The 14,003-nt window shown below is 44.3% G+C and overlaps 1 protein-coding gene across 1 annotated transcript in view; it reads right to left on the bottom strand.

Annotated features, from left to right (window-relative positions):
- The window catches only part of LOC137519015 (carbonic anhydrase 2-like), a 73,777-nt gene that overhangs the window by 10,196 nt on the left and 49,578 nt on the right, over positions 1-14,003 (bottom strand). The window contains exon 4 of the mRNA XM_068237589.1: positions 12,421-12,513. Within this exon, the coding sequence (XP_068093690.1) occupies positions 12,421-12,513 (93 nt within the window). The remainder of the gene's footprint in view (positions 1-12,420; positions 12,514-14,003) is intronic.

Raw genomic sequence — 14,003 nt, 5'->3', positions numbered from 1 at the left:
CACAGTGAACGGGCTTTGAAAGATGGAGAATGAAATAAGGGTCAATCTAAATATCAGATATCTTCTCTTAACCTTCCTGGCGGTAAGCCCGAGCTGAGCTCGGGCTATGCCGCCGGAAGGCACCGCTCAGGCCCCGCTGGGCCGATTTGCATAATTTTTTTTTTTGCTGCACGCAGCTAGCACTTTGCTAGCTGTGTACAGTGCCCGATCGCCGCCGCTACCCGCCGATCCGCCGCTATCCGTCGCGCCGCAGCCGCCCCCCCCCCAGACCCCGTGCGCTGCCTGGCCAATCAGTGCCAGGCAGCTCTATGGGGTGGATCGGAATCCCCTATGACGTCACGACGTCGTTGACGTCGTTGACGTCATCCCGCCTCGTCGCCATGGCGACGGGGGAAGCCCTCCAGGAGATCCCGTTCTTTGAACGGGATCTCCTGATCGCCGATCGCCGGCGGCAATCGGAGGGGCTGGGGGGATGCCGCTGAGCAGCGGCTATCATGTAGCGAGACTTTGTCTCGCTACATGAAAAAAAAAATTTAAAAAAAAGATTTGCTGCCCCCTGGCGATTTTTTAGCAAACCGCCAGGAGGGTTAAAGTGGTATGAAACTCCGACATAACATTCAATAAAAATGTGTTTTCCTACTTTTTATTAGTTATACAGTTATCATATTTGCTTTTGTGCACACGTAATATTGTCTGTTTAAAAATTACAAGTTTCCTAAGTGTAGTTTATCGTGCCCTAAAAGCTGTCATTGCATTTTATTCAAACTGCTTTTTATTAGATATGAAAATATTCTAATGAACTATTCTGAACTCTGTGGGTGCCTGAAGCAGAGACAGTTTCTCAGAGAGTGTTTGTTTACATTCCAGTGTTGATACATTTGTGTTTAACTACTCTAAGACCGCCCCACGCCAATTGGCATCAGGTCCTGGAGCCAGCTACTGAAGTAGATCGCGTGCAGGGTGCGCGTGCATCTCCTTCTCTGGGGGCAGAGCTCCGCCCCGTCTCGCTCAGGAGACTGTTAGACGGCATGATCGCCGTCTATTTACATGTAGGGCAGCACGGTGGTGTAGTGGTTAGCTCTCTCGCCTTGCAGCACTGGGTCCCCGGTTCGAATCCCAGCCAGGTCACTATCTGCAAAGAGTTTGTATGTTCTCTCTGTGTCTGCGTGGGTTTCCTCCAGGCAGTCTGGTTTCCTCCCACATTCCAAAAACATACAGATAAGTTAATTGGCTCCCCCTACAAATTGGTCCTAGACTACAGTACTTACACTACATAATATAGATATATGGCAATGGTAGGGATTAGATTGTGAGCTCCTTTGAGGGACAGTTAGTGACAAGATATATATATATACACACTGTACAGCGCTGCGTAATATGTCCGCGCTATATAAATACTTAATAATAATAATAATAATAATAATAATAATAATAATTATAATGTACAGCGCTGCGATCAGCAGCAGCGCTGTACTGGGGACAGCCATGTGACAAGAGAGAGCGATCGGCTCTCATAGGGTGAAGCCTATGAGAGCTGATCGCTATCATTGGCTGGCTGGGGGGAGGGAAGGTTTTAAATAAACAAATAAATAAAAAATAGTAAAAAATAATTAAAAAAAACAACAACCACATTAATATTTATAACAAAAAACAAACACTGGACTGGTCGATCAGACCCCACCAACAGAGAGCTCTGTTGGTGGGGAGAAAAGGGAAAGGGGGGGGGGAGGATCACTGGTGTGCTGTGTTGTGCGGTCCTGCAGCTTGGCCTTAAAGGGGAACTTCAGCCTAAACAAACATACTGTCATCAAGTTACATTAGTTATGTTAATTAGAATAGATAAGTAATATAATCTCTTACCCACCCTGTTTTAAAAGAACAGGCAAATGTTTGTGATTCATGGGGGCTGACATCTTTGTCATGGGGGCAGCCATCTTTTTGGTTGAAAGGAGGTGACAAGGAGCAGGAGACACAGTTCCAACTATCCTGTGTCCTGATAATTTCTCCCAGCTGCGCACGCTAGGCTTCAAATGTCAAATTCAAAATGTAAAAAAAAAAAAGCCCGGGCAGTTTTCTTCTGTGCAGCTAAAAATGAGGCTTGTATAAGAGAAACAAAGTTCTGATGCTGTGAAACTGTTAAAGTAACACAAAGCCTTTTCAGTGCTGCTGAGTCGATTATCAGTCCGGAGGTTCACTTTAACCACTTTGCGTCCCTGGGGTTTTCCCCCTTAAAAACCAGAGCAATTTTCTACATTTCACACTCCTCCCATTCATTAGCCAATAACTTTATCACAACTTATCACACATAAATGATCTATACCTTGTTTTTTTCGCCACCAATTAGGCTAAGAATTTAGTTTTATTTTTTATGGATTTTAAAGGTAATAAGGGGAAAATAATGAAAAAAAGTAATTATTTCTCAGTTTTCAGCCATAATAGTTTGAAAATAATAAGTGCTACTGTAGATTAAACCCACACATTTGATTTGCCCGTTTGTCCTGGTTATTACAGTAATTAAAGTATGATCCTAGTACAATGTGTAGTGACAATATATTACTTGGATATAAAGGTGCATTTTTTTCCATTTTGCGTCTTTGGGTTTTTTTTTAATTGATGGGCCACTTTTTGACATCATCAAGCCGGGACCCGATTCATTCAGCATAGTGAGGCTGACAGCAGGACTGCAGGGAGAGGATCGCGATCGCCTCAGGAACAAGGTCAGGTAAAGATTGTTACATTGTAATGCTCCATGCTGCCCGATCGCAGCATGGAGGGGGAGGGGGGTTAGTACAGGAGATCGGGCAGGTGGGTGGGGGGATCGGAGCCCCGGGAAGGGATGCTAGTGTAGTGTAGTTAGGGGGAGGGGGGTTAATGAGCCCAGGAGCATGCTAGCAGGCCCGCTGTGCTCATTAAATGACAGCAACTTATATTCACGTCGGGTGGCTTTCAGGAGCCACTTGCAACGACGTGAATATACTGTATGTAAGACGTAAACTGGTTAAAGCTGCAGTGGCCAATTATGAAAATAACAGCCTGGTCTTTAGGGGGGTTTACCACTGTGGTTCTCAAGTGGTTAACAAGTAAAACAGATACTGTTATCTGCAGTTTGGATGTGGATTTGAAGCTGAATAGCAGGACAAAATGCGTTGTTTAACCATTTCAGTGATGTCCTACTAAAAAAAATGTCTGGGATAGTAGCTTTCAAGCTGTGCGGAATCTTTTAGCGCAAAGTAGAAATGCTGGCTTTCAGACCACTTTAAGAAGTGCAGCCTCTGAGAGGAACTGATGGCAAAGTAAGTATGTAATATTCATTTGCAGGGACTGGGACTCGATCCTTCGGGCAACAGTTAGGGGTTGAGTGCTGTACAAATGCCTCACTTTGCTATACCACAACAACATATACTGTTGTTATGAAGAAAAAAAAGTATTGTCAAGTGTCAGACCAGAACAAGAACGGCGTTCTCAGTAGGAGATCTGTCCATATATGGACAGCCATTATAATATTTGTTGCTACTATTACAGTAATCATTTTCATAATGTCTCACTACCAGCATAAATCATGTAACAGCCAGGTAATAATAGCTTTACACACATTCATAGAAAGTCAGAGTTTGTCTCCCATGACAGGAACAGTGGAGGAGTGGCAAGCAGGGCTGGATTTGTTTAGACTGCAAATACCAGAGGAGGTAACAACAATTTTATTCTTACTCTCTGCTCATCACTTCTCCTGAGCAGTGATAAGAAGAGGCGTAGCTAACTAGCTTCCTGTGTGCCCCATACAAAACAAACAGCATAGTACCTCATGTATCAGGGGATACATGAGCTTAGACTGTGCTCTAACAGCAGTAGAGTGAAATGTCACAGCAATCATCTGACACAGTAATACGTGTGACTATTTAGGGAAACCCCAACAGTACACATAGCCTCAGAAGCCTACGAACTACAATCAATAAAGTGCAGTCAGTAGGGCATGACCTTTCATACCAGAACACAACACAGCTAATGACGTAATTATAGTTCATCACCACTTTTGCTCCCCTGCAGTGACCTGATCACGGTATACTAGATTGCCTTGGCAGTTTCCTCTGGCCCTTCATATTCTAAATCACACCACTGGATTTCTAAGCTGTGCCTACCTAAGCATGGCCTCAGGGGCGTAAGTAGAAATCACTGGGCCCCCCTGCAAACTTTGAATGGACTATCCCCCTCCCTGCTGCTGTGTGCCCACTGCCCCTTCTCCTGCACAGCGCCCCCCTCCTGCCACTAAAAACATCCCTGGGTGGCCCTCCCACCAGGCTTCACCCCCCCACGGGCTCCCCTGCGCCTGCATATAAGATAAACAATTGTATTTATCCTCCTACTCAAAATAAAAAGATCAAAACAGCCTGGTTATTAATATGCTTTGCGCTGTACATACACATGTCTATCTCATCATGTCACAAGTGGTCTCGTGTACACTTAAAGAGAAACTCCGACCAAGAATTGTACTTGATCCCATTCAGTAGCTGATACCCCCTTTTACATGAGAAATCTATTCCTTTTCACAAACAGACCATCAGGGGGCGCTGTATGACTGATATTGTGCTGAAACCCCTCCCACAAGAAACTCTGAGTACCGAGGTACTTCTGGCAGTTTCCTGTCTGTGAACCTTGTTGCATTGTGGGAAATAGCTGATTACAGCTGTTTCCAACTGCCAAAACAGCATACAGCAGCTGCATCACTTCCCAGCAGTAAAAATGTCACCATGTGATAAATGTCAGAATATAAATCAGGGATTTAAAATATTTTACAATGGGCAAACACTGACTAAATCATTTAGACATAATTATTGTAGAAATGAAGCACTTTTTTTTATTACATTATTTTCACAGGAGTTCCTCTTTAAAGCATGAAATCTATTAGAAAATGTCATGCCGCAGCCTCCCAAGTGTACATGTGTTGTCGTCCCGCTTGGCCTCCTCCAGTGCCCGGGAGCACTGTGAGTGTCTGTACCACATGACACCAACGCATGTAGTGACATCGTGTGGGACAGGTAAGCCCTAAACACTGCACATGGGCACCAAGGGGGAGCGATACATATATACTTGGAGGGACCATGGCCGGGGGACCGTCGGTTGTTGCGGCAGTGCACACGATTGAGCCCTTGCGAGTTTTGCCATCTTTTCGAATCAATCCAATACCTCCAAACATTTTGGAAACAGAAACCGGGACACTTAGACCACACCCCTAACCACACTACCCAACACACCCCTTGTCCCACATACCATAAAGATTTTTTACAAAAAAATGATTTTTAACCACTTCAGTACCAGCAGCCTCTGCCCATGTAAGCCAATCTACTCCATGTAAGCCAATGGGATTGGCTTACAGTAATGACAGGGCCAAGAGCCAATGAAAACGGCTCCTGCCCGGCTCACAGTGCTCTGCCATCAGAGGTGGCAGGGCAGCACATTGCGACGGGTAGAAAGCGGCGAGAGCGGCGGGAACGGGCGGGGACGCGCGGTGAATGGGACGTAGAGCTTACGTTTGGTCAGAACCGCAGCGCCACCCGCCTGCCGTAGATTTAAACTGCGTTATTCCGCATTAGGTTAATCAGTACTTTTTAATTCCTAGTAAATAAATAAACCCTGCCCGTGGGTGGGGAGGAGGCAAAAAAAAAAATGATCGAGGTGCCAGCCGGCAATGTGAGATGCGGGATGCCAGCATCACATACAATACTCCCTGTCACACGCCCCTTGGTGGCCGGACCGCACAATGCCTTCCAATCGGTTTCAGCACACAGACCATGCAATCTGTGGTCCCAATCGATGCGCAAAAACCACTGGAATTTGGCAACAGGCAGGCTAGAAGGGAGCTTGGGAGTTAGAGTAACATAAACTACACACTATTTCAGAGTATAAAACTGCCACCACTCCTGCAGAAGGGCAGGAGATCTAACCTCACTGATACTAATACCTGCAAATAAAACGGTTAAAACACCCTCTATTTTATCTAGCTATCAACAATAGTAGTGACTCTTCAGAACGCTAGGATTCTTTTCTGTGTGACTGTAGTAGGCGTAGCCATAAGATAAATGACTTTTAGAAGTCTTTTATTATAAATGCAATATAAATAATTAATATGTACAGAAAATCATTAAAATCAACAATCATGGAGACAATAGTAGCGCAGTATAAAAATAAAAAGAGGAGAAAATACGGATACTTAGGTTCAGGTGAAAAATGTCCGCTTGGAAAATAAATAGCTAAGTCCTTGGGTTCAGAGTCGGGGGACTCAGCATCAAAGTCCAAACCAGATGCATGCCAGCATGTCCTCAAGCTGGCAAGGATATAATCTGGATGATGTTTCAGAGTGGAGGACATTGATTTTGGGTCCTCTGCCATTTTTATACTCCTGACACAGTAAGAAGGAGTGAGGGCGGAAACCACACACCCCTTAGAACCTGAGATAAGCCCTCCCCCTTCTCCTGGGGACCGAAAATCATATCTAACCATGTATGGGCTCTATCTCACAGAACCATACAAGTCAGGGCAGATTTAATAAAATTTTCAGGTCAGTCCAGATTTATCCAGCACAATGATACCAAACACGAGGGGCAGCGCCCCTGTGGTATCAGCAGGGTACTTTGAATCGGTCTTACTGACAGCCCATATCTCGGATTGTTCTGGAATCTTCTCAGTACCAGTGCCCGGTAAGGTCCGCCAGCTGGAGAGATTGCTGGTCCTTTGAACTCCTCAGCTCAGAGCTCACGCAACAATTCATGCTGAGAATGGTGCCAGCTTGGCTACACTAAGATCCACTTGATGAGCTTCTGCCCACCCTGAGGTGTGGAAACTCGATTTATGAGGGCCCTTAACACACTGATTAGCACTGTGTATACTATAAATCCGTACTGGTGTATTATGAATTGCTGCACAGCAGCAGGGTTGCTCGTAAACTACGCCAGCGCGAATCTACGCGTCATAGTACGCAACTACGCATCGTAGTTCGTAGGCGAAGTTTAAGAACTACACGTACGCATTTCCGCGTAGTCGTAGTCCCGCTATGCGAAGCTTCGCCCGCTACGCGTAGTTGACGTATGTATTGCGAAGTCAACTACGCGTGCGGTAACTGCATCTATATGGTTCATTGCGCATGCGCAGAAATATTATTGCCCTTTTATACGCATATAATTCCGCATTGGAAGGTGGAATGTACGCTTATATTAGTTTATACATGCACATAGGTAGCAAAATATTGCGGAAATTATTCCGCATAAGGGCATAAGCGGTCGCATCAACTACGCTACGCACTACGCGAAGCTTGCGTATTTTAACGCGTAGTCTACGGAATGTAAACGTAGTGACGTTTCTGATTACATAGCTGTAGATTGCGAAGCGTATTTGCGTAAAAATACGCGTAGTTCCAGCGTAGCGAAGTTGGCTGACTACGACCATCCCTGCACAGCAGTCATTAAGTATGAGACAACTGTGATTGCCTCTGCTACTGTGTCTATATAACAAACATACATTGTGTGCATTACGCAAAGCCAAAACAGACACGATATCACTGCAGAAATACAACCAACATTCTTTGCATACCTCACAAGTACAACCCAAAACCCAGATACAAAACACGCTACAATTCTACCATGCTGGACCACTGTTTTAAAGAGGATCTGAACTCAGAACTTCCTCTCTGCTCTAAAAGATAAGCAACAGTATAATAACCTTTAAAAATAACACATTTCTTTGTGACATGTTACAGAACTCCTGCAGTAAATCTACAGTGTCCCTACTTACATATTAGCTGTGTCTGCCAGGACTGCCAAATTTCAGAGCTGACACAGCTAAGAGATCAAATTACACTTGTGATTACTTGAGGATGAGGGGGAATTAGACAGGCTCGTCTCTCTAAAAACACTCAGTGTGCATTTCTCTCCGTTTTCATTGTGTCCTGTGCAAGACTTACCACTTTAAGGCAGCCATACACTGGTCGATTTTCCATCAGATTCGACCAACAGATAGATCCGTCTCTGATCGAATCTGATCAGAGAGGGATCGTATGGCCACCTTTACTGCAAACAGATTGTGAATCGATTTCAGCCTGAAACCGATCACAATCTGTGGAGCTGCCGCTGCAACCGCCCCCCCCCCCCCCCCCGCATACATTACCTGTTCCGGCCGGCGCGAGTCCCCGCTGTCTTCTTCTCCGCTCCGGCTACTGAACTTCCTGTCCGGGGGGAGGTTTAAAAAGTAGAGGGCGCTCTACTGTTTAAACTTCCTGCCGGGACAGGAAGTTCTGTGTAGAGCTGCAGGAACGGTCTGGAGCCCAAAGCGGAGAAGAAGACCAGGGGAATCGCGCTGGCCGGAACAGGTAATGTATACCCGCTGTATTGCGTCGGTCGTCGGGCATTCGAACGCCGCTAACGACGCACTCCCGACCCGCCGGCGACCGAGAAAAATCTTCCGTACGGATGGGTCGACGGGAATCGACGGGAACGATCGATTTTGGACAGAAATCGATCGTTCTGTCCGCGGTGTACGCAGCGATTTCACAGCCGTTTTCGTTTCCGTTTATCACTGTGATCGAAACGGCTGTATATCGGTGGGAAAATCGTTAGGTGTATGGGACCCTTAAACCTTAATTTTGGGCAATTCAACTAATCAGTTTACATACACAGTGATCCTGATTTACTAAATGCATGATCAAGATTAACTAAAAAAATAAAAAAGCAGGCCACAGACATGCTCACTAGTGGGTAAACGCCCAGCCCACAACAGGAATTTACTATGTGATTCCCACTCATCACAATGGTCAGTTGAAGTCCAGTGGAGAAGCGATGGGAGAAGAGGGTAGATTGGTTTTCTACAATAAAGATATTTGCAGAGGAACAGAAGAAAATATTTTTAGAATGTGCATGCAGATTACAGCCCTGGAATAATAACGTGCATTTATTTTAACCCCTGCGCTTGCTGAGTGGAGTCCAATAAACACGTACAAGTCTCCTCAAGCCACCGGTGCTCAATAAACAGGAGATCGCTACCAGAGAGAAATATGACACAGAGAGTGAATGAGTGAATAACTCTGTGGCAACTACTTTTCATAGTAGTCTTCACATTCATATAAAACAATAGCGGTAACTTGAGCTTACATTGTGGATCCCTATTACAAGGACCCAGAAAGTTGTAATCGCTTCAAGCGTTCCAAAGTACACAAACACATTAGTAGGTATCAGGAATAATGGCCAGTCTCTCCTTCCCTATCGGTTTCAGCCATGCACCTTCAGGGGATTCTGATGCAATGCCAAAACCGGTAGGGAAGGAGAAACCGGTAGGGAAGGAGAAAGACCTCTGCGGTCAAATGTTGTGCTGTGCATTGTGGCACTTGCAATAAAATTGGCCAGCCGGCCTTAAATCCATGTAGAGACCCAGCATCTTTGTTCTATGTGTGGAAGTAACCCTATGGTGGATGAGGGGCTTTGCTGGTTGACTCCCTGGTGCTGTTAAAGATTGGGTTGCAGCGTTGGGATATCTGTATTGCTTAGGGAAGGAGAAAATGGACATTAATCCTGATACCTACTGATGTGTTTGGGTACTTTGGTATGTGTGAAGTGATTACAACTTTCTGGGTTCTTGTCATAGAGACCCACAATGTAAGCTCAAGTTACCGCTATTGTTTTATATGTGTCAAGACTACTATTAAAAGTTATTGCTACAGAGTTATTCATTCTCTGTCATATTTCTCTCTCTGGTGATGATCACCTGTTTATTAAGCACCAGTGGCTGCAGGAGAATTTTACTGTATGTGTTTATTGGACTCTGCTCAGCAAGCAAAGATGTTAACAGGATACTGTTGTGCACCTACTGTGGCGTAGTTACCTTTGCTGCTGCTTGGAGAGCTATTGGAATGTTTGTGAGCTGATAGGAGCGCCTGTATATTCCTTGAGCTACTTGTACATTTATTTTACTATTTTTTTTTTCATGGTGCCTGCTTTTTCTTTTTACTGTTACGCTTGCATGGTAAATGAAAAGGATCACAAATTACCCCTTTAGGCTGTATTAACAGTGGGACGTTGTGTTTTAATGCAACGGTAAAGTCGCAATGTGTCTGCATTAAGAGGTAACGCACTGCAAGCAGTGAGTTACCATAACGCAACATTTGTAATGTGACTTTAACGTCGTACTGTGAACTGCCCATAGGATTAGCACTGCAATGCGGTAAGATGCGTTATAAGACTTTATAACGTGCGACCATAACGTCCCACTGTGAATGTGACCTTAATTTATTTTCCTGGGAGAATGTGGCTAGTTGATCATATCCAGATAGTTGCATAAGCCCTTCAATATTATTACCACCTAACTCCCCTACCACTGGTTAGGGGGCGGGGCTTTGCAAAGGTGAGAACTATCTGCCCTCCCATTGCAAGATCCTTCTCTGCCATGCAAAAATCCAGTCTTCCAATGCTTCTCACTAAACAGAATGATTCAGCTCTGTGGGCGGTCCCAGAGATCATTCTGTACACTCAGTGGGCGGATAACCTCATCTCCCTGTGCTGAAACAGCTCATCTCTGACAGAGGTTTTTCAGACAGGAAGTAAAGGAATAGAGAATGGGAATCTTTTTTCACTTCATAAAGATGTTGGCAGATTAAAACAAAACAAACAAAACTTATGAATACATGCTGCACTTTCCACAGAAAAGTTATGTTCAGTAGAGTTTTGGTATTTCAGCACAGATGGGTATCGGTTGTTGCCAGGTAATTGTGCTTTCTGGTTGCTTGAGACTCAGTGTAAAAAATAGACTAGCTGATACAGTACCATACCCCATTCTATATACATACCATGAACTCTGCATTAAAGTGTACCTGAAGGAAAAAACATACTTCCCTCAGGAAGGGAAAGCCTCTGAATCAGGGGCATTGCTAGGATCCTAAGAGATTAGGGGCACTTTTGGGAACTCAAGATGGAAAATGGGTGTGACCACGCACTAGAATGGGGGTGTGGCCATGGGTGGAGCCAAATTTACATGAACTTAACAGTGGTCTAAGTAGGCCTGCCCTGCAAAATGTTGGATAAAGCCCCCTTTCCATTAATACAAAAGAAAATGCAGCATATCAGATAAATAGGCACTTAAACATAACTAGATAGAGTTACCTGGCTTCTCTGCTGGTTGATCTGGCTTTCTCCTGGGCGGGCACCACAGCTCCCAGCATGCCCGCCATCGAGGCACCACAGCTGACTCTACCTGGGGGACATGCGGGGCACGCCAGAATAGATCCAGGGCACGTGCCACTGATCTTTGGCGCTAGCAACGCCCCTGCTCTGAATCCTAAGGAGCAGGGGCGTAACTAGAAATCACTGGGCCCCCCTGCAAAACTTTGCATAACCCCCCCCCCCCCCCCCGCCTTTCTGTACAGGTAAATTGGGAATCAATGTCATTCAGGTATTTTCTCTTTCAATTACATTAGTTTCTGTGATAAAACATGCATGTTTTCACACATACAGATAGACATGTGTGCAGAAAACACATACAGAAAACAGACGAATGTGCTCCCAGCCTCAGCTTATTACACTCACTGGGCTTGATCAAAGTTACACATACCTTATCAGAGTAGAATAGAGAGCGCTACAATCCCGCAGAGCCTCAGGGCAGGACGAGTGGAGCTCTCGTCATTGCAAATTAGCAGGCATAAGTTCGTAGCACTCGCTACGCTCTGATAAGCCATGTTAACTTGGATAAGGCATGCTATTTGTCTTAGTGAATCAAGCACACTCTGTCAATCTCTGATGGAGCATAACTGGCTCTGCAGACTCCTTCAGCATCAGGCAGCACTTGGGTAGGGGTAGAAAGGCTGGTGGTAGAGTAGCACTGTACAGAAGAGCCTGCTGAACACTGAATAGGGACTGTCTACAAATCTTTGTCTGCAAAACTTTATATGATTCCTTATCAGTGGCTGATCAGATGCAGTCATTACAAAAATTGTGCAGACAGCAGAAAGTTTTTTCTCTCTATACTCTTAGTTGTTAGTCTTTTAGGACAGGAAAAATAAACTTCTACCCCCACTAGGCCCCCTGTGGCTTCTGGACTGACTCCCTTGCAGGGTCTATTGTTACACCCCTGCTAAAGAGTCTTTCCCCATCCTCCATAGCAGAGCAGTGGGGATCCAGTGGTGAGACCCCCAAAGATCCGTTTGTCTGCGCTTGTTGCTGATGCGTGCAGGCGCAGTAGTGGCTTTCCCTTTGGACGGAAATAGGTTCTGCTCTACCGCACAAAAAGTCTAAGAAGGTGGCCTCCACCACTGCGAGCGCTGCAAGGCGATTTGTGCTGGTTGGTTGAGACTGCTAACTAGTTCAGCTCCGGATAACCAGGACTCTACTGTAATATGATTGCCATGTCTTGTTTTAAAAAAATTAATTCAAATTGCAGAAAGTTTCTTACCTTCATAAAAACACCAATGACGGCAAGTCCATCGCAGTGCTTCACGGCTTCACCAAAACTGCTGTATTTGGTATTCCAGTGGACCAGGTGGAGCTGCCATGAAAACGAGTATAACGGCAGTTACAACATATATTAGATAAATCATGTGCTAAACTAGATTTAATAATGAGCTAAAACTTACAACAGGGAAATATCCACCACTGACCAAAGACAGGAATTAGTTGAGTCAATCAAAGCTTCAGGGGGGTGGGTAATCATCCAGCTAACACATCACTAAAAAGCAACTTTGACAGGCCAAATTTCTCTTTCTGGGCCAGTCCAAGGCTTCCAATAGAAAGCATGAATATTCAAGGGGGTGGGGCTTTGCAGGTAACAGGAAGTAGTTGTAAGACCCCATTTGTGGAAACAGAAAGAAGTGCAACAAGCACAGTTACAAAAGGGGTTTTCAGTTTGATAAGTTAATTTGCAAAGGAAATACAGTATAATTAAAAAAATAGGCAAGATTAAACCATCTTGTCTTTTTACTGCTGTCAGTGAAGTCCATGCAGAGATTTAGCCTGATTTCCCATTAGACCGAAAATGAGGACAAATGTTGCTAATTGGAGCACACATTATATAGAAGAGTTAAAATCCATAAAATTGCACCACATTGAGCAGTACAACACTAGTGGTTTGATCAATTTCTGCTACAATCTAAAATCAAACTGACAAGGAAACAGAAAATCCAGAGTTAACTGGTCAATATCCGATAGAGTATGGATAAGCTGCTTGTTATATCTGTCCATCATTAACCCGTGTGTGCTGAACTTTATAACTTTACAGTTTTTTAAAGTTGCATTTGTGAGCTTAAGAAGCCGGCCCACCTCTAATAATCACATATAAAAACTTTATCATGTCTGGTTAGTGCCATGTTTCTGCTCATTTGTGCTGCTTTCATTTTGAAGATGATAGCACTATTTTTCTCCCAGATGATGACATCCCCCAGCCCCCCTACAGCGTATGGACATGAAACCAATATCATTGGGTAGTGCCGCTTTTATGCCCTTATATCCTGCAAAAATCTATCTTTCATAGTTTTTGAGATATTAAAGTTTTTATAAAGGTCAACAGATCATCCAGCAGTGCACCAAATGCAGCACCACCCAACCATATCGGTTTAATGTCTTTTTAATGTCCATAAACTGTAGGGGAGTGGGGGGGATGTCATTGTCTGGGAAAAAAAATTGGTATTATCTTAACCACTTGAGGACCTAGGGCTTTCTACCCCTTAAGGACCGGCCACTTTTTTTCCATTCAGACCACTGCAGCTTTCACGGTTTATTGCTCGCTCATACAACCTACCACCTAAATGAATTTTGGCTCCTTTTCTTGTCACTAATAAAGCTTTCTTTTGGTGCTATTTAATTGCTCCTGCGATTTTTACTTTTTATTATATTCAGCAAAAAAGACATGAATTTTGGCAAAAAAATGATTTTTTTAACTTTCTGTGCTGACAGTTTTCAAATAAAGTAAAATTTCTGTATACATGCAGCGCGAAAAATGTGGACAAACATGTTTTTGATAAAAAAAAAACCCATTCAGCG

The sequence above is a fragment of the Hyperolius riggenbachi genome, chromosome 5, assembly GCF_040937935.1.
Source record: "Hyperolius riggenbachi isolate aHypRig1 chromosome 5, aHypRig1.pri, whole genome shotgun sequence".
NCBI classification, from domain to species: Eukaryota; Metazoa; Chordata; class Amphibia; order Anura; family Hyperoliidae; genus Hyperolius; species Hyperolius riggenbachi.
Note: the sequence above shows the minus strand (reverse complement) of the source record. Positions and strands in the feature narration are given on the sequence as shown.